The sequence below is a fragment of the Rattus norvegicus genome, chromosome 16 (genome assembly GCF_021556685.1).
Source record: "Rattus norvegicus strain SHRSP/BbbUtx chromosome 16, alternate assembly SHRSP_T2T, whole genome shotgun sequence".
Classification (NCBI taxonomy): domain Eukaryota; kingdom Metazoa; phylum Chordata; class Mammalia; order Rodentia; family Muridae; genus Rattus; species Rattus norvegicus.
This window is the reverse complement of record NC_141549.1, coordinates 5,664,871-5,683,928: the sequence shown is the minus strand read 5'-3', so window position 1 is coordinate 5,683,928 and position 19,058 is coordinate 5,664,871. Positions and strand designations below refer to the sequence as shown.

Sequence of the window (19,058 nt, the reverse complement as noted above, 5' to 3'; positions counted from 1 at the left end):
CATCCACCTCTCTCAGGAACGTTTGTTCACAGTTCTCCCAAGTCTCTCTTTCTAAGGGGAAAAATAAAACAGGTTAGTGGGACAAACTACTGGGCCTCTCCCTCTGTGACCTGCTCAAGGTCACAGCTGGTACCCACATCTTCCCTTCCCCACTCTGTGTTCTAAGCTCCTGTCACCCTCAGCCACCACCTTGGTAACTTATTGGTTGTGTGACTCAGATTTTCATTTTGAGGGATCTGAGCCCTTGACAGTCATACCCCTCTAGCTGATGACAGTCACCGACTTGCCAAGGCCAGGAAGCACCACTTGCCTTTTTCCAGACTCTTGAGTAATGGTTTCATCTCAAGATTACTTTTGCCTTTTCACAAGGTACAGGACCCAGTGAGCTGCTAGGAAGATTTCCCCCATTCTGTTTTCCTTCAAGGCTAATTCTGAATACATCTGTAATGCACTTTCTGGCCATTGCAACATGTAACAACATGTAACAACATGTAACCATATGCAGCTTGTTGACCCAGGAATTTTTGGTTGTGTCATGTGATGCAGACTTAGGCGATGTTTGGAGAGAGTGGAAGTGGGACTCAAATCAATAGTGATGTGTGCTTGCATAGCTAGCTGTGCAGCTCTTTGTTGACCTCAAGTCTTCAATGAGCTTCACTTTGTTGAGAGAGTCATGGCAGAGAACTCCTGGCGTTCTGTCTGGTCCTGATCTCCCTCACTGACTTGTGCCTATTTAGTGGAGGCTTGTCGGTTTCTGCTGGATTGTGCTGCCTTGCTGTTTTGTGTTTGGTGACATTTTTGAACTGGACTTTTAGTATCCTGGCAGTACTGAACTGAACTGCTGGTATCTTGACAGATGGAAATTGGGATCGCCTCAGAGAACTACTACTTTTTTTCTTAGTCATCTGCTTTCTTTCTTTCTTTCTCTCTTTCTTTCTTTCTTTCTTTCTTTCTTTCTTTCTTTCTTTCTTTATTTATTTATTTATTTGTGGTTTTTGAAACAAAACCGGCATTCACCATGTAGCCCAGGCTGCCTGGCCTGGACTCTGCATAGATTCCCATCCCTGTAACCTGAGTTCTAGGATAGAAGGCCTGGAGAGCTGTGCTTGACGTGTGGTGGGGCACAAGCGAGTGATGAGGTAGCCTCGTTCTCTTCCTCGGTGCTGGAGATGGAGGCTGGGTCGTCACAGTGTGGCTCATTCAATCAAGGTGTCTGGCTTTCCACACAGAGCCACAGCTCCAACCTTCTCAGGCTGCCCTGCAGTGTGGAGCTAGAACTCCACCTTGCAGGTGGGGAAGGCCTTGTCCTGCATGGACACCAGGCTGCTACTGCCCAGCACACAGATGCCTAGTGCCTGGTGCTACTCATGCCTCTCCTCATACGACCTGTGCATCACCAGAGTCGAAGGCAAGGTCTCACCGCCGCTTGTCAGCCAGCAGTGCATCCAACATGGCGCCCTCTTCCTGGTGCTGGCCTTGCCCACTGATGACAGCAGAGTGATGCACACTCAGGAAGAAGTTCTGGTCCAGGGGGCCGGCACTGCTACCAGGCAGGTAGCTCAGGTCCGGCTATTGGGTCCAGAGGAGATCCCTGTGGCAAGGGGCCATCTTGGGGATGGTCTTAGGGACTGAGGGCTTCTGGGTGAGTGACTCACCACATAGCCTGGTCTGTCTGCAGGCTCTCAGCTGAGTGGCTGGTTCCGGTCCCCATGGTTCCCTTTGTCTGGCAGTTACAGTTGCAGCTCTGGGGGGCAGCAGAGACAGAGCTTGGCCTTGCAGGGACCTTGCAGCTGCTATGATTGTGGTTGATGGTGCTGAGGGGCTGCAGGAGGTGCAAGGAGGTAGTGCCTCCAGGTCCACAATGCAGATTGCTGGTGTATCTGGCAGTGATGGTGGTGGCAGCATGTGAGGTGTGAACTACTTCTAAACAGTGTCCTATTCGCCATCTTTCCTTCCCTACCTTTGGGTGGTGGGCCAGAACGGGGGAGATTGGGAGGGGGGGGGTCGAAGCCTTTGAGAATCCCGATTAAAGTAGGTTTTGAAAATCTAAGCCTACAGCATGTTCCTAAGAATTTGGCTATAATTCACATACCATTTTGTTAGCCATTTGTGAGCCAGACCTACACTGTTTCCTGTCTTGTTGACATTTTTTTTTTTTGTAGTACTTCCTGAATGGCCGTGGGTATGAACTGAGAGGGAGATGCTGGCATGCTGGACATCTCTTGTTCATCAACTTGTTCATACTACATCCTGTGCCTTGTTCCCGCTCAGGCCGGGTCACAGATGTCTCATGTCTATCTTGTGATGACATATTGCTGGGCTGCCTCACTGTTTTCACTTGGTATGCTCAACAGAATCCAGCTTTTAATGGGCAGCTGTGGTCACTAGTTTGCTTCAGGGTTAAGCACTCTGACTCTAAGGAACTACCTTCCAAAGAACATGCAATTCCCTGCCGGGGCATTGCTGTATTCTTGGATCCCAGGGGCTGGTATTGAGATTCTCCCTCTGGGGTATGACCATTTAGGCTCCGCAACTCATTTTTTGTTCATCCCCAATGCTCCTCTATCATGGAGTCTTCTGCATTGCCTAACACAAGTGGCTGGGTAGGTGTACTGTACACAACACGCAGCCCTTTCTTGTGCTGGGCTCCAACCACAGCTGAAAGCCTTCAAGTCACATGGTATGGGCAGTGTTCTCAGGCATGGAATCAGTTGCCCACGGGATCCAAAGAGACTAACCAGGACTGTATTTGATTCATTAAAAGGGTTGCATGGAATAGCAGTCGATTTTCTACACTCTATCGCGTGCGTCTTAGTGAGGCCTCTAGCGTACAGCTACCCTCTGTGTAGATGATTACTGTCATTGACCTCGTGAATACGAAATGGAACAGGATGTGTTTTCCAAATCCTTGTCCACACATCCTGTCTCCAAGGCTGGATTAGGCTGTGTGGCATTCATGCTGTGTACAGCACAGCATCAGCAATGAGGACCACTGCTTGGCAAGGTTGTGGTTGTCTGGTTCTCTGTAGGCATCTACCCAGTTTCTGCAGGGGCCAAACTAAAGGACTGAATGGGAATATGATAGGCCTTGTATCCTTTAGGTTTCTCCGTAGGATTGCTCTATGCATACCCACACTCATATTTAAGTATATGTTGCCTTTATTTAATGTCTTGGCTCACAGGAGATAGCTCAGAGTTCCTATGTGGCCTTCTTTACTGTGATAGCTCCTGACACACAGGCTTAAAAAGCCTATGACTAGGACTCTATTGCTCATTCTTTAAAAGGGAATGCAGGGGTCACCATGATGTTTTAGGTCATAGATATCAGTTAACTTAGAGTCCGTATCTTATAGTTCTAAAAATGTCTTGGAAGTTCTCTATCCCCATGATATGTTAAGGGCATTAAGAAGCCCTAGACCCTCTGAAGGACCAGCAGGGGAGAGGGAAGAGCCTTGGGTGTACCTGTGTTGTCATGGCCTCCGGTTCTGGACATCTTCTTCAGGCATTAGGTTCTAGACCTAACAACTGCCTTCAACTGGAGTTGGAGGGAAAACTCAAAGTTGGGTGGCAAGGGATGGGAGGGCAGGGAGGATGGTTATGGGAGTTATTGGGGGGAGGAGTTAATTGTTTAAAAAATATACTGTATGAAATTGATAACTAATAAAAACATTGGTTAAAAACAACAATGAAATGAAATTTACTAGGTAAAATATTTGCCTTGGGTCTAAGCATTGAATAACAGAGGTGGTTCTTCATGGGAAAGAAAACCCTCAGACCATAGCCGCTTACCTTCGTGTCTTTCTTTTTTTCTCTCGGATGGTAAATAGCACTTTGGGTGGCTGTCTACTTGTTTTGCCCCTGGAACACCATGGTGTATATCAGCTGTCCCTTGTAGGTTGTCAAACTCCCCTGAGTGACCCATGGCCAGCCTTTGTTTACTAAGGGGGTCTCGTCATCTCTGACTATTAATGAGGTCAGCTGATGGCCTTTTCCACCCGGGTCTCACCTGCAGAGATCATACTAAACTTCTGGAGTGCCAGGGAGATGGGAGGAAGATCCTGGAGCAAGAGTTGGCGGACTCAGATTCCTGCTGGAATAAGCCTGTGCTCGTTGCCCCTGCTGTGCTCAGTCACTGGAAGCAGCCAGCAGAAACCTGGCACAAACACGGTAGTGAATCCAGAGAGGCAGCAGCTGGGCCATCAGTCAGCTATTCTCCCTGCAGCAGGGGGCTGAGCAGTGTGTTTTCAAGCCTGCTTGGGCGGCGGCTTCTCTCAGGCCTTTCGGCGCATAATGCAGGTCTGGCTGCTATTTCACCCGAAATTATTTCTGGAGACTTCATTTGCTAACACTACCCATCTACTTCCCCAACATTTTATATAGCTCAGAGACAATCCATAAAACATCAGCGTTCACCTGCTTAAAGTGTAAAACCGTGTGCCTTTCCCTACAGTCCCAGTGATGTGCAAGCATTCACCTGTATACAAGCTTTAGGACATTTTCCCGTCTCCCAGAGAAACTTTGTATTCACCGACAGTGGCTTCTGCCCACTTCCTCAGCTCCAGTAATGTATTGTCATTACTAATGGTTTGGTCTGGTTTGGGCATTTTAAGTAAATGAAATCATTCAGTTTATTTACTCGCAAGTCCAACTTTTGGTGAGCGTGGTGGGTTCATATGTATCCACGCTGGGCGTGTATCATCTGGTACTTTGTTTCTTCTTACCTCAGAGAATAGACTCCTTGGAGAGCTGGGAGGGAATGGAGAGGAGGGAAGAATACATTAGGGATCTGATATGGGGCTAAGGAGATTCTGGCTCAGTAGGTAAGAGTGGTTGGTAAACAAGCATAGGGACCTGGGTTCAAATCCCAGGCATTCAAGTAAAAAGCTGGTCAAGGCTGTGTCAGTGCTGGTATCCCCAGCATTGTGGAAGATTTCTGGTGCTGGTGAGTGATGCTTTCTTGAGGAAATAAGGCAAGGATGGTAGAGCAGGGTGTCTTCTTTTCCTGTGCTCTCTAAACACACACACACACCCACCACCACCACCACCACCACCAATCAAAACAAAAAACTGAAGGAAAAAAAGGATCTAATGTGGTTTGGCTGAGTTGTCTGGAGAACCCGTTTTAAGGAGTGCTTTTCTTTAAGTGACAAGCTTGAGTGGCGCTGGTTCCGTTTTCTGAGCTGGCCTCTCCGTGATATATGGTGTAAATTTGCTGACTAATCTGTTGGAGTTGCCGGTTAAAGTCTTTGGCCAGGAGCAGGGAGAAAGCAATTACTCTGTGGAGGAAGTGATCACTGCACTCTGCATCCTGGACCACGGAAGGGAAGAACGGAAGCTGTCTTCTATTGCATGCCAAGCTGACACTAAAGCATTGGTCTTCTGCCTTCCTTCCTCTCTCAGGGGCCATCCTGGATGGAGTCAAACCGTTTGTATTTTCTGTCCATTTATCTTCAAGAGACCACATGAAAAATAGGGTGGAATTTGTTCTCAGGAAATTATTCTGAGACACTTCTTAGGAATACTGGCCTCACGTTTGGTCTGTTGGACTTTGACGGTCGGTGATTTCTCACTCTGCAGCTCCTCCCTCCAGCTTTGGGTCCTAGGTGTCCTTTGTGAAGAACTTAAAGCAGATGCTCATTGTCCGCCCTCACCAGAAGGTGCTCACCCAGTTTGTCTATCTCGGGAGATTTGTGTTTTAGCATCGTATCCCCTCTGCTTTGAGATGCTTCACCTTCTTACAAAGCCAACATTTGTTTTGAATTTAAGACGATGTGGGGGTCGGAGAGCCCTGAGCGCTGAGGAAGAAACCTTTCTGCTTGGTGCATTAAGGGGCCTGCTTGTTCTTCATTTCAAAGGAGAGCATTGATAATAGACCAGCTCCCTTCACTTGCTAAATTCCCATCTCTTAGCATATACATAAAAACACAAATGGCACGGTGAATCTGTCTTTATTTTCTCCATGACTAAACACTGCATTTTTCACCACTTAACAAGTCATTGTTCTGAAAAATTGGTTTCAGACCCTGCTTCCTAATGAGGCAATGACTTCGTTGGCAATACATCACCCCCCCCCCCCCCCCACTTCCCCAACCCGGACTCTAAAGAGCAGCAGGCATGAGAAAGGCGCAAAGATGGATGGGAAATTAAACTGCGCGGTTTTGACTTTCCAGTGGGGTTTGTCTGTGAGTAATGTGGAGTTGAAAGTCTGTCAATCGACACGCTCGGAAGGGAGACCACTCACATGTCATCTGAGAGGCAAAATGCTAATCTTTCAAGAAATTTTATTTTTTAAATACTTTTGTTTATTCTTCGAAAACTCCCATATATACATATGTGTGTATATATATACATATATACATATATATATTTGCAATATATTCTGATCATACCCTTCCACTAGACCCTCCCCCAACTCCCTTTAATGCCCCCGCCTTTCTCCCCAGCTCCATGTCCTCCCTTTACTATGCTATTAATAACCCCGTGAGATTTAACTAGTGCTGCCCATACGTGCGTGGGTGTGGAACCATCCACCGGGAGTGTGGGCACCCTACAGCAGCCATGTCCCTCCCTACGGGACAATGGCTCTCCCTTCAGCATCTATCCACTGCTAATAACCACTCTGCTGGGGGTGGGGCCCTCTCCGTGCTGGAAGCTTCGACTCTCTTGATCTTGTACGGGTTCTGTGCGAGTAAGCGCAGCTGCTATGGGTTGATGTGTCCGGAGCCATGCCTGGGGAGAAGTCTGTATGTCACAGCTCTCCTTCCCGCCCACCACTGCCCCTCTTCCAGTGTTCCCTGAGCCTTGGATGGAGGGAGGTAGAGAGAGAGGGAGGTGGAGGGAAATTCACAGCTGAGCACTTGTAATTGCTTATGATCAGCACCTGGGCCACATGGCAAACGGCAGTTGTTTCTCTGCGGCTGATGAGCTTTTGAGGCACGGGCTTCACAGAGCAGCCTTACAGCACCAGGGATGAAATCCCTTCTGTGGAGCAGGCCTCAGATTCAATCAGAAAGTGACTGGTTACCCCAGTGCTGTTGGGCCACTATTTTATCAGTGGACACCTCTTGTCAGGCAGGTTGCTATTCTAGCATACAGAGTCCAGCGCTAGGGGAGACCATAGAGGTCTTTTCTCCTGGGGCTTGCTTAGCACCTCTGGTCAACCATCAGGGAGAGAGTTTCTCTGTCAGCTGAGGTTGTTAATTAAAAAAGTTAATTAAGATTGGCTGGAGAGATGGCGCAGCAGTTGAGAGCACTTGCTACCTTTGCAGGGGCTCAGGGTTTAGTTTCCGGCGCCTACACAGGGGCATACAACCACCTGGAACCCCAAGTTGCAGGGGTCCAATCCCCTCTTCTGACCTCTTTGGGCACCGGGTACACAGATGCTGCACACGTTCAGGAAAAACAGTGGTACACATACAAATAGATCTAATTAAAAAATAATCAATGTGCGTGCATGTGCGTGTGTGTATATATATGTGTGTGTGCATGTGTGTGTGTATGTGTTTATGTGCGTGTGCGCGTGTGTGTACGTGTATGTGCAGTGCATGTGTGTGTGTATGTGTGTGTATGTGTGTGTGTATGTGTGTGTGTGTACATGTGTGTGTGTGTGGTGTGTGTATATGCATGTGTGTGCATGTGCATGTGTGTGCGTGCATGTGCGTGTGTGTGTATATATGTGTGTGTGCGTGTGGTGTGTGGTGTGTGGTGTGTGGTGTGTGTGTGTGTATGTGTGTGTGTGTGTGTGCATGTATGCACACGGGTATACTTGCATTTGTGCGATGGCACAGATATGGAGGTCAGAGAACAACTTTTCATGAGTTTTCTTTCATCTTGTGTGGAGGCAAGGCCTCTCCTCGTGCTTTTCGTTGTTCTCTGTGCTCTGAACATCCCCCTCACTCGAAACACCAAGCTTCTTTCTTGGGAAGTCTGATAAAGTTTGATTTTTTTTTCTCTTTAATCACAGCATCTGCTAATCATTTCATTCTGTCCTTTGAGCATAAATCTATAATAAGCAAATCTGAGTGGCTTTGAAGATGACTTAGTCAAGGGCTTGCCCTTGAGCACGAGCCCCTGAATTCAGATCCCCAGCACCCATATAAAAGGCCGCCATTGCACATGTCTGTAATTCTGGTCTTGGAAGCCTGGGGTGGAGGCAGGCATGTTGATGGAAGCTTACTAGCCAGCCATAAGCTCGGCTAACGAGTGAGCTCCAGGTACAGTGAGGAACGCGTCCTCAAAAATTAAGACAGAAAAAAGAAGTAAGGCAGAGGGAGATAAAGAAGAAAGCCAACATTGCCCTCTGGCTTCCACCCACGCATGTGTACATGTATGTCACATGCACTCACACATGCGCACAGACACCCCAATTCTTTCACATATTATAATGGTGCATGTCTGTAGTCACAGGATGCAGGAAGCTGAGGCCATGTTTGAGGCTAGCCTGAGCTACAGAGAGCACCTGTCTCAACCTGTCCTTGGACTCCCCATCATTTAACAGCTTCAGGAGCTCTGTGAAAATTTTCTTCTGTCTGAAAAACAGTTTACGTTAACTCAGAGCAGTGAGCATCCATCTATCAGATCAGCAGTTTTTGTTAAATGCTTGCCTCGTGTCAATGTAGTTCAAGGTTCTGAACGTTTGGCAGGATAGGATGGAGTCCCTGTCTGCACGGATCTCAAACTCCATCCAGGAGGCAGGCAGAGAATAGGCAGGCAACAGGGGTTGCATGTCAGATATCCTACATATCAGATACTTACATCACGGCTCATACTAGTAGCGAAAATTTATAGTTATGAAGTAGTATTTAGCGAAGATAATCTTATGGTTGGGGGTCACCACAACCTGAGGTGCTGCATTAGAGGGTCACAGCCCTAGTAGTGGAGAGTGTTAAGGGAAGAACATAGTCCTATGCAACCTGAACTCTCTTAGGTTTTCAGGAAATCAGTGTCAGGGAAATAAACAGACAAATTAGATAGTAAGCAACCTTAAGCAAATTCCTCGTGCATTCTGCAGTGAGCCTATAATGTGCTTGTGGTTATTTAACTGAAACGTTTCGGTTTCCTTGACTCTAAGCTGCTATTTTGTCCACTGTTGCAATGTTGCTCCAGGTCACGGTTATTATCGGCGCCGACACTTGAATATAACCATCATGGACCGTGTTCCATGATAGGTAAATACAGGACCACATTAAAAATAACGTCATCCCCACCACACTCCAATAGGCACACCTGCTTACTTGCATAAGCCATCGGTCTACTAGCTGTGCGAAACCAAGACTGATAGTTAGTCTTCACTTTTGAGTTAAAGGACAGCTAGTTCAGAACTCCAGCCTCACTGTGTTCTGTGCTGCCTGACGCAGGGACAGACTTAGTGAGTGTTGGAGGAAGGATTTGATCAATGACTTAAGTGCACCTTACTTTGCGTGGAATCTGCTTCTAAAAAATGGACATGTTGAGTGAGAAGTATTAGTAAACAGACTGTGACTTCCTGGTCCCTTCCATAGCCCCACCCCTAGGTACATGCTACCTGGAGTGAACTGCTTGCAGTCGCTCCTGGGTCTTCATCAATTCTCACACCCCTGTATTTGTGATGGGATCTGATTTATTGTTTAAATTTGTTTTACATTTATTTATTTATCTAGTAGTGTGTGTGTGTGTGTGTGTGTGTGTGTGTGTGTGTGTGTGTTCCATGACATGTATGGAGGTCAGAGAACAGCTTGTGGGAATCAGTTTTCTCCTTCTGCCACGTGGGTTTCAGAGATTGAATTCAATCATTAATTTGGTGACAAGTGCCTTTACCCTCTCAACTATCTCGATAGCTCTTTGATTGTTTTTCAAACATTGTTTTTTATCCCTTGAACAACCATGTGAACCCTCGTGGCATACAGGTTGTGGTGTACACGAATTAAAAGATTCACGGTAAGTAAACAAAATCCTTCCAAACAAAACTTTGCTCAGAGCTCAAGCGAACAGGTCACACTCTATTACAGGTTGACTATGAGTAACCAGCCATGGCCTCATGCATTGAAGGCTTGGTTGTTAGTCGTGGGTACTCTTTTGGAAGGTGGCTGATGAGTGGGGCTTAGCTAGTAGAAGTTGGTCACTGGGGTGTGCCTTTGAAAGTTACCCCTGGCTGTCTCTCCGCTTCTTGGCTGTGGTGCCATGAGCAGCTGGTCTGACCTAAGCTCCTGTTATTGGGATGCCATGTGTCACCACAGGCTGACAGCAGGGCAGTATTCCAGTCACGGCCCCCACACCAAAACCCTGAGATTATGATGCAATCTGCATTAGTCAGTGCTCTTTCGCTGTGAAGAGACACAATGACCAGAGAAACTCTTAGAAAAGAAAGCATTTACGTGGAGCTTGCTTACAGTTTCAGAGGTTCAGTCTATTATAGTTGTAGTAAGTCATGGTAGGAGCACAGTGGCACACAGGAAGACATGGTGTTGGACAGTAGCCGAGAGTTCTATATCTGGATCTACAGGCAACAGGAAGAGAGAGTCACTAGTTCTGGCTTGAGCACTTGAAGCCTCAAAGCCCACATCCAGTGACCTATCTTTGTCCAACAAGGCCACATCTCGGAATCCCTGGGCTCCTTCATGATCTATGAGCTTGTGGGGAGCCATTCTTATCCAAACCACCACACAAACAGCTCCTCTTTTGTTGTTCTCTCAGGCAGCTGCTATTGTAACAAAAAGCTAACTAATCCGTCATATTACTAACTGCGAACTTGGAACCGAAAAGGAATACTCAATATGTCGAGGAAAGGATTTGTTTAAGTGACTTCTCAAAGGTCACACGACAAAAGCATGACGAATGAACCACACGGCAGTCCCATAATACTTTTTACTAAGCTGAGTTGGGAGAGCCTGGTCTTATGGTTTCATCTATTTCAACGCATGACTTCTACCCTGCATCTCATCAAACAAACCAGACCCTGCTCCCAAACAAACCCCTGCACAGCCTCCTGTCATACCTCAGACACCATGAATTCTAATCACGGCACTCAGTCCTCCAGCCTTAGCAGCCATTTCACCATTTTCACCAGGGCAGGTTTGACGACTTGCGTGCAACCTCAAAGTCAAGCTTGTTGACGTTCCCTCATAGAAGGTGAGGTGAGGATGCTTATTTGACCCTTACCCGAGAGTCCAGCCATGCCTGCTGGCACCTGCTGTGCAGGCATATGTAACTCATGGTCTTGTGGTCTTGGGAGTTGCTGGGGCGTACATAATGTCGAAGGTTAGCTGAAAGGGAAACTCCACCCATGTTGCTGTGGGGACGTTTTCACGCATGCGTACGTGAGGCTTTCTGGTGCTGCAGGTACTTTGGGGATGGCCCACACGACTGTTAGATCCCTTCACCTATGCTCTGTCGTATGCACAGTAGGTCCATCAGTTCTCCGAGCTTGATTTTATGGAACAATTGCTCTGGTCTGTTCTTGGTACAATTTTGTTCTTGTCTCTCCAGGAAAAGCTCACACAATGCCAATTGTTTGCCATACCTGGAGAGTAATGCCTTCAAGGAGGAACTCTGCTTGTTCCCCTGTGTCCCCACTGCCTGACATGGAATGGTGTGGCCATTTGGCACGGAAATGAAAGGAGTGAGCAAATAAATGCGTGGATGCAATGAGACAATGGCTGGAGGACAGTCTCAGGCCAGACACATAAGGAAAGGAAGGACGCTTCCTACATGTTACATAAGCTAGCATGGGGCTTAAATTAAGCAGCAGATAGTTCAATGGGGCAAAGGATACCAAAGATATTCAGAATGAGAGGTAAGGAGTAGTCTCAGATTGTGATTTTAAGGTTAAGAGTGGTCGTGGTAGGCCCAGAGAAATGGGTGAGTAGTTAAGAGCATCCAGTTTCCAGCAACCACATTGTGGCTCATAAGTATAATTCCAGTTCCAGAAGATCTAATAGTTTCATACGGCCTCTACAGACACTTCATGCATACGGTACACTGATATTCATGTAGGCAAAAATCCATACATCTGTGTGTGTGTGTGTGTGTGTGTGTGTGTGTGTGTGTGTATCACATAAGTAAATGTAATTGGGAAGTTGTAACAAAGTGGGGTGGTGGTAGGTGACAAAAGTTTGGTCTTATCTTTTTGTTAAAGTACAAAACAAATTGGGTTTTAACCATTTTTTAAAAAGTCACTAAAGGATATAAAGACTCATGTATTACGTTTCTACTGAAGAGAGTTATTGGGCTTACAGTCTAAGAGGATGAGGTCCATGACCATCAGGGTGGAGAGAATGGCAGACAGGCAGGCATAGCAATGGGGCCGTAGCTAAGGGTTTATATCTAGTCCACAAGTGGGGGGTTGAGAGAGAGCTAACTGGGAATGGCCTGGACTCTTGAAACTTCAAAGCCTGTCCCTAGTGACACACCTCCTCCAATCCTTCCCAAAAAGTTCCACCACATGGGGACTAAGTAGTCAAATATAAGTCTATGGGCTTATTCTCATTCAAGGGCACACATTAATGAATGCTTTTGAATTATACTTTTTTGTTCGTTTTGTCTGTGTGGTGGATGCCCATGCTGTGGCATCTATGTGGAGGTCAGAAGACACTTTGAGGGAGTGGTTTCTTTCTCTTCCACTCTGTGGGTCCTGGGTATTGAACTCAGGTTGTCCGTGTCATTACAAGCTGAGTCATTTCACTGGCCCTATGCGTGTTTAATATTACCCACTGAATAAAGTTTTATGGTTTGTTTTTCTGCTTCACAAAAATGTATTAGAATTAATCTTATGGCTGAGCTGGCCTCCTCTTGATTCTCATGTCAACCCTTGGGTTGTTGGGGAAAACTTCATTTCTTAGTGTAGATTTCTAGGCTACTTCAGAAAACTACCTGTTTTTTGTTTTTTGTTTTCTCGCTTTTTAAAATTTTAATCCAGGCAAGATTTGTAGCCCAGAAGATTAATGTTTCAAGCCTGAGTTAAGTATTGTATCCAGGCCCATCTTCATGACTTTCCTCTTAAGTGTCAACTCACGGGCAACTCTTCTGTGATGGTCTTTGTGACCATCAGGGTCTCCTTTCTCCTATGCACCCTGAGCCAGATGTGCTGTTGAGACTCTGCGTAGGTGGGAAGCACAGAGAAGTCACGCCTGGCGGGTCAGGTAGTGAATGACCTTTCTTTTGTAGGACTATTCACAAGTTTGACATTTATTGAAAGAGTGAAGCTAAGGAAGTGGATCTTGGGTTTTGTCACTGGTTCCTTCTCTTCTTCAACTTTCCCACTTCGATATCTTGGCAGGGTCTGCTCCAGACAGACAGCTTCCCTTGACATCTGGTCCTTTGAAAGGAATAAGGCAATTCACAAACTTAGGTGTTCATGCTGGATCATAACTTACGATCTTTCATTTTCTCTCCTTTTTTTTTTTTTTTTTTTTGGTGTCTTGTTTTGTGTTTTCAGGCAGGACCTGCTATGTTGGCCACCATGGTCTAGAGTTCACTATGTAACCCAGGCTGAACTGGAACTCAAGAACCTCTCCTATATGTCTGAATGCATGTATCGCTATACCTACCAGTATTCTACTTTAATAGAAATGAATTTCTGTGTCATTTAGAACATTCTAGAAGATCATTTGGTTGAGCGGTGTGGTCCTTGGATGTAAAGAGTGGCTTTCAATACTTGAACGTTTTTTTCTCTACTGCCCTGAAATGAAATTTACAGATAATGCAAGTCACCTACACTTATGGTTAGGAATCAATGTATTATATCAACTACTATATAAAAAGACATGAAAGGATCTTACATTAAACAATATGTACTTTAGACCCACTTGCACCTGGAGACATAAAGCAGTCAGAGGCTTGCAGCTATGCGTAGAAGCCCCATAAATGTGACAGCTTTGAATGCTTCAGCTCTTGAATAGGTAGCATGGGGCTGCATTTGTCATTTCTATTGGCCATCAAATGCAGCTACTAGCATTCCTGTCAGTGGTGTGATTTTTCTGAACTGGTGAACAATTGGTCAAGTTCCAAACAAAATAAAGTGTGATCTTCCTTTCTTATTTGTGTTCTTTAAAAAAGCCTTGATCTATATTTAAACTGTAGGAAAAACGTGTTTACGTGTAAAAAGGAGTTTGGGTCTGAGGGAATAATTCTTTCAGCCATGCGGTTAATAGGGCGCCTATTGGTTAGTCAATGGGCAGGTGAGATGTTCTGGGTATGTGGACCTTTCTCCTCTAAGAGAGCGAATTGAGTGCTTCCCACCACCCATGAGACCTCCTGGGCTCTTGTCAAATTCCTGGGAGAACAGAAACAGCCCCTACAGTTTCTAAAATGCACGTTAGACAGGGGAGAGTGGTTCTGCTTTCTTTGAGAATTACAGGAGTAAACATTCCAAGTTTTCTCTAAACTCTGCCAAGGTCAGATTCAATTATTGTGGGACTGAGACCTTTCTCATTTTGGGGGCCCTTCCCCTAATAAAGAACCAGAATTGGAAGCACAAACTAAAGCACAAATGGAAATTTACTTACAATGGGAAAAGTAATGACAATTTACAAACGGTTTACGGGCTGCTGAACACCGCCATATCACAACAGCGGGATTTGAAGAATGAGCCAGCGACCTGACCACACCCCCACGGTTTGTTCATCCTGATTATCTCCTTAAGCATCTAGGATAATCGTGTTATGCAGAGGATAGAAAAAAAGCCTTATCGTGATTGATCAGTTTCTTCCTATTAGAGATAATTTAGATTTATTAATAATCAATTATAAACTATAATTATGATCACGGCTCACCGCCGATTATCCTGTAGATAATTATAATTACTATCGAAGTTGGAGTAATTTCTAGTATCTTAAAATTTTAAGTGATAAGATCCTTTCATATTTAAACATTTTTATATTAATCAGTTAGTTAATTTTTGAGTGTGAGCGCCTGAGCATGTGGGAGGTGATGGAATTTTTAAGAGGTGGAATCTACTGGGAGGTTTTTAGGCCCCTGGAGATGTGCCCTAGAATGGGATTTGGGGAACCTGGCCTCCCGATTGCCTTTCCCTTGTGCTTTCTGGCCATGAGGTGAGTGGTTGTCTCAAACTCCTATGATTTTGTTTCTTATTTTAGGCCCAGCGAGAACAGGGCCCACCAGTCAGGGACTGGAGCCCTCAAAATTATGAGCCAAAAGTAAATGTTTTCTCTTTATGAGTTGGATATGGTAGGTGTTTGTTTTGGTGACAGGAAGCAGATTAACGTATCCCTTATTAACAATTTTAAATGTCTGACAACTGGAACAATAATAATCTGTAGACGTGAAGCCTCTAAGAATGCCCACGTCAAGACCTCACTCCTTTGCTACTCCCATGCATCTGGTACCCGGTATTGTCAAGCAGGTTCTTATCAAGACATGTTGTTAGTCCTGTGCCGCCTCCACGTCAGAGACTCAAGATGAGCCAGTAGAGAGGCCCTGAGACTATTGCTGGAAGCTCCTCTTAGGTCAGAACCGAAAGGAAAGCAAAAGCAGAGATGGCCACAAGCTTTGTATCTCCCATTGCAGCAAAAACTCACCCCTATTGAATCCCCCTTATCCAGATTTTCAAAGTAGCCGCTCTTCAGATGTGCTACGGAAGAGAAGTCAGACTGGAAAGAAAGTTATTTCCCTTGTGGTAGAAAATACTTCGTTTCTGTAAATGCTCTGTAAAGTGTGTGCATACTTTGAAGTTATGTGTTATATGTGTGCATATTTAAATATGTAAATATATGTGCCTATAAATAAAAACCCAGTACTTAGAGTTCCTTCTGGGGCTTTGCTCAGAGCCTATGTGTAGTGGTTTGAATGAGAATGGCCCCATGGGCTTGCATGTTTAAATGTATCCAGCCGTGGAACTATATGGAGAGGATTAGGAGGTGTGGCCTGATGGGAGGAACTGTGTCACTGGGGTGGGCTTTGTGTTCTCTCTGTTTCCTGTTTGTGGTTTAGGATGTGGGCTCTAGCTGCTTCTATTGACATGCTTCTGTGCTACTGACTAACTTTCTAAAACATAAGCCCAGTAAAACTCTGATAAATTGCTCGTCATGGTGTTTGATCACAGCAAGAACAAAGGAACTGAGACACTATGCAAACTCATGCATCATTAGTCATACAGCGACATGATTCTAACACCTTCTGATACTGTGAATTTATTTCTCATCCTGAGGAATGATGGCGGGAGCCTTAGAATTATATAATGTTTAGTGCTCTGTTTATGACAAGACAGTTTTCTCTTCTAATTTCATGGCTTGTTATGTTTTTTCCCCCTTGTGATATCACCAAATTACTTTTAGCATTTTTTAAATCACTTAGCCCTACATTTTAAGATTGAAGTAATGCTAAGAACAAAACGACCAGCCTCAGTGCTTTTCCCTATGGAAGAAGTAAACATCTTCAATTCTGGGGATATTGTTCTACGCATTATCACACTAAAAATATTTATGGGATACTATTTCTTGGGTCATCAACTTAAATATCATTTACTGGCTCATATTTAAAATTTGGTTTTTATTTTTATTCTTTTCTCTCCTGGGATGTCCTCCCTAGAGACTTCTGTCATTCTTTCCCAATCTGGACCCAGGGTTCTCTAGGGCCACATGCTATGCCACCATAGGAACCCCTGCCACCATCCTGAGAAGTCCCTTTGTCTCTCCCCATATAGTTTCTTCCAGAACAGTAGTTTTTAACCTGCTGCAACCCTTTAATACAATTCCTTACGTTCTGGTTGCCCCCAGCCATAGCGTTGTTTGGTTACTATGTCTAACTGCCTTTTTGCTACTGTTATGAATTGTCTCAGAAATATCTGATGCACAGCTATTGGATAATGAGACTCCCAAAGTAGCCAGGAACTACAGGTTGAGAAACACTGTTGCTATCTATTGATTCTTCTGTTCTCTTGTTGATACTTCTCTTTTAGTTAAACTTATTCTTCAGTAGCTTTCCGTAAAATTTTATATTAGAGACAAAACTGTAGATTCTGCAATTTTGTTATTTTAGACATTACAATTTTAAAACACCTTTACATTTTATTTATCTGGCGTATCATTATACACGTGCGCGCATACACATAACAAAGGAAAATGTCACAGTGAAACCTAGCATCCTACATGCCAACTAAAAAAATTCAGTAAAAATTTACCAAATTCTTTCAATCTTGTATGCTAAGATAGTAATTTTTTTTAAAGATTTTTTTTATCTTACGTATATGAGTACACTGTAGCTGTCTTCAGACACACCAGAAGAGGGCATCAGATCTCATTACAGATGATTGTGAGCCACCGATGTGGCTGCTGGGAATTGAACTCAGGAAGCGCTCTATGGAGAGCAGTCGGTGCTCTTAACCGCTGAGTGGTCTCTCCAGCTCCTTAAGATAGGACTCTTAATGTGCTACGTGGGCACTTTTTTTTTAACGTGGGCACTTTTAATACATACGTTGTATGTAAGGGGCCCTCCAAGCCACGCTATGGTCAGACCCCTTGTTCTGCAGCACATCACCTCTGATCCACCCCAAGAGTCACTGAGGCCATTGTTAAATACCTCAGGAATGATGGCGAGGAGCCTCCAGCCCTCCTGAGGGAGCGCCTCATCTTGGCTAGTGTTTGTGCATAGAGTCAGACGGGTGGGTGGGGATACCGTGCAGTGAGAAGCATCTCCCAAGCTGCATGGGATCCCTGTTGGAGCAGGCTTGGCCACCATATGCAGGGCTTGCTGAGGACTCATCAAAGAAGGACGGAGGGGCTCTCCCCCTGGCCAGCCACCAAGACTCCAGTGTAGGTGGCCACATTTTTTCTCTCCTGCCTGCCGGAAGTCACCAGACGCAGAGGCTCCTTTTGTAACTATCGTTGTATGAAATTATTAGGTTGCGAACCAACACAGGTTCTTCCTATCACGGGGAGCCACCCGGCAAGTTTTCTGAAGTAATATTCCCATACTAACTTAATGATGTTTCCTACAGTTCTCCCACCGGATGCTTTCAGAAGGTTTGCGTCTGTCATGGTGGGGAAGGCAGAGTGGAACACCTCAGCCCATAGCAGTGGGTCACGTAGCGGACCAGAAAGCGGTGTAACGTTTCACCTATCTTTAGACCAGAAGAGTTTGTGTTGTTCTTGGGTTGCTACTTTAGGCAGTTACCACCGAAAGGGTGAAATATCTTTTATTATTTCTTTGAGATCCTTTAAGACTATTTTTTAGCATGCACGCTAAGTAACAAGTTTCTTTATGACGTGTCCATCCGCTGACCTACATGCACCTGCCTCCCCTGTGCTTCATTTAGTCACCTCCATGACCCTCCTTTGCACCTCTCCCCCCCTCGCCCTTCTCTCATTGGTCTCCCAAATACTTGCCTTCCTGCTTTCATGTCACGTATGGTTTTATACATACATGTATATGTGACCACTTTCTGGCATCCTCTCTCTTACTTTCTGGTTTTACTTTCTCCATATACTATATCATTTATTGTTTGTTTTCTTATATAGGATGGAAGTCCTGTAAAGAGAGAGATTCCTGTTTCGGTTGTTTCTCAGTCCCATATACCCAGAACAGCATCACTCTATAAGTATATATTGAATGAATGTGTGCATGTGTGTGTGTGTGTGTGTGTGTGTGTGTGTGTGTGTATTTGCAATACTCGTTTGCTCTCAGTGATCCCCGTATGTTGGCCTCTGTGTGTGTTGCTCACTGACTTTAGGAAGGAATCCTCTAGTCTCCTGCCCAGGGTTTCAGGGAGCCTGGCTGCTATCATATCGTAGGGGCCGAGGTTATTTTAGTCACTGTGCAGATTTTCATTTATCTCCAGTCTGCTCTGTTTTTACACTGCTCTCTATGCCTCAAGCCGCTCTCATCTAGATTCAAACAATTCTGGTTCGGTTTCAGCAGAAATGGCCCATCTGTCCAGTTGGGAAGGGGATCCAGTTTAACCTGGCAAGTATCTCCGGGGTTACCTGATGTCTTTGGTCTATCCCTCTCTTCTATCTCATACTTAGATTTCTAGAGTTCTTGGGGACAATTTAGCTTTTATTCCACAGGCATCTCCCTTTGTGTGCTTTGGGTTTGACCTTTCTCTCTTCTGCTAAGTCATTTATCTT

At 45.1% G+C, this 19,058-nt stretch overlaps 1 protein-coding gene across 1 annotated transcript in view; it reads right to left on the bottom strand.

The window, feature by feature from the left end:
* Positions 1–1,416: 1,416 nt before the first annotated feature.
* LOC148000359 (uncharacterized) overlaps positions 1,417–19,058 on the bottom strand; it is a 43,293-nt gene continuing 25,651 nt past the window's right edge. The window contains 5 exon segments of the mRNA XM_087589565.1: positions 1,417–1,540; positions 1,656–1,822; positions 6,881–6,951; positions 6,954–6,981; positions 12,989–13,071. Coding sequence (XP_087445691.1) covers positions 1,417–1,540; positions 1,656–1,822; positions 6,881–6,951; positions 6,954–6,981; positions 12,989–13,071 — 473 coding nt within the window.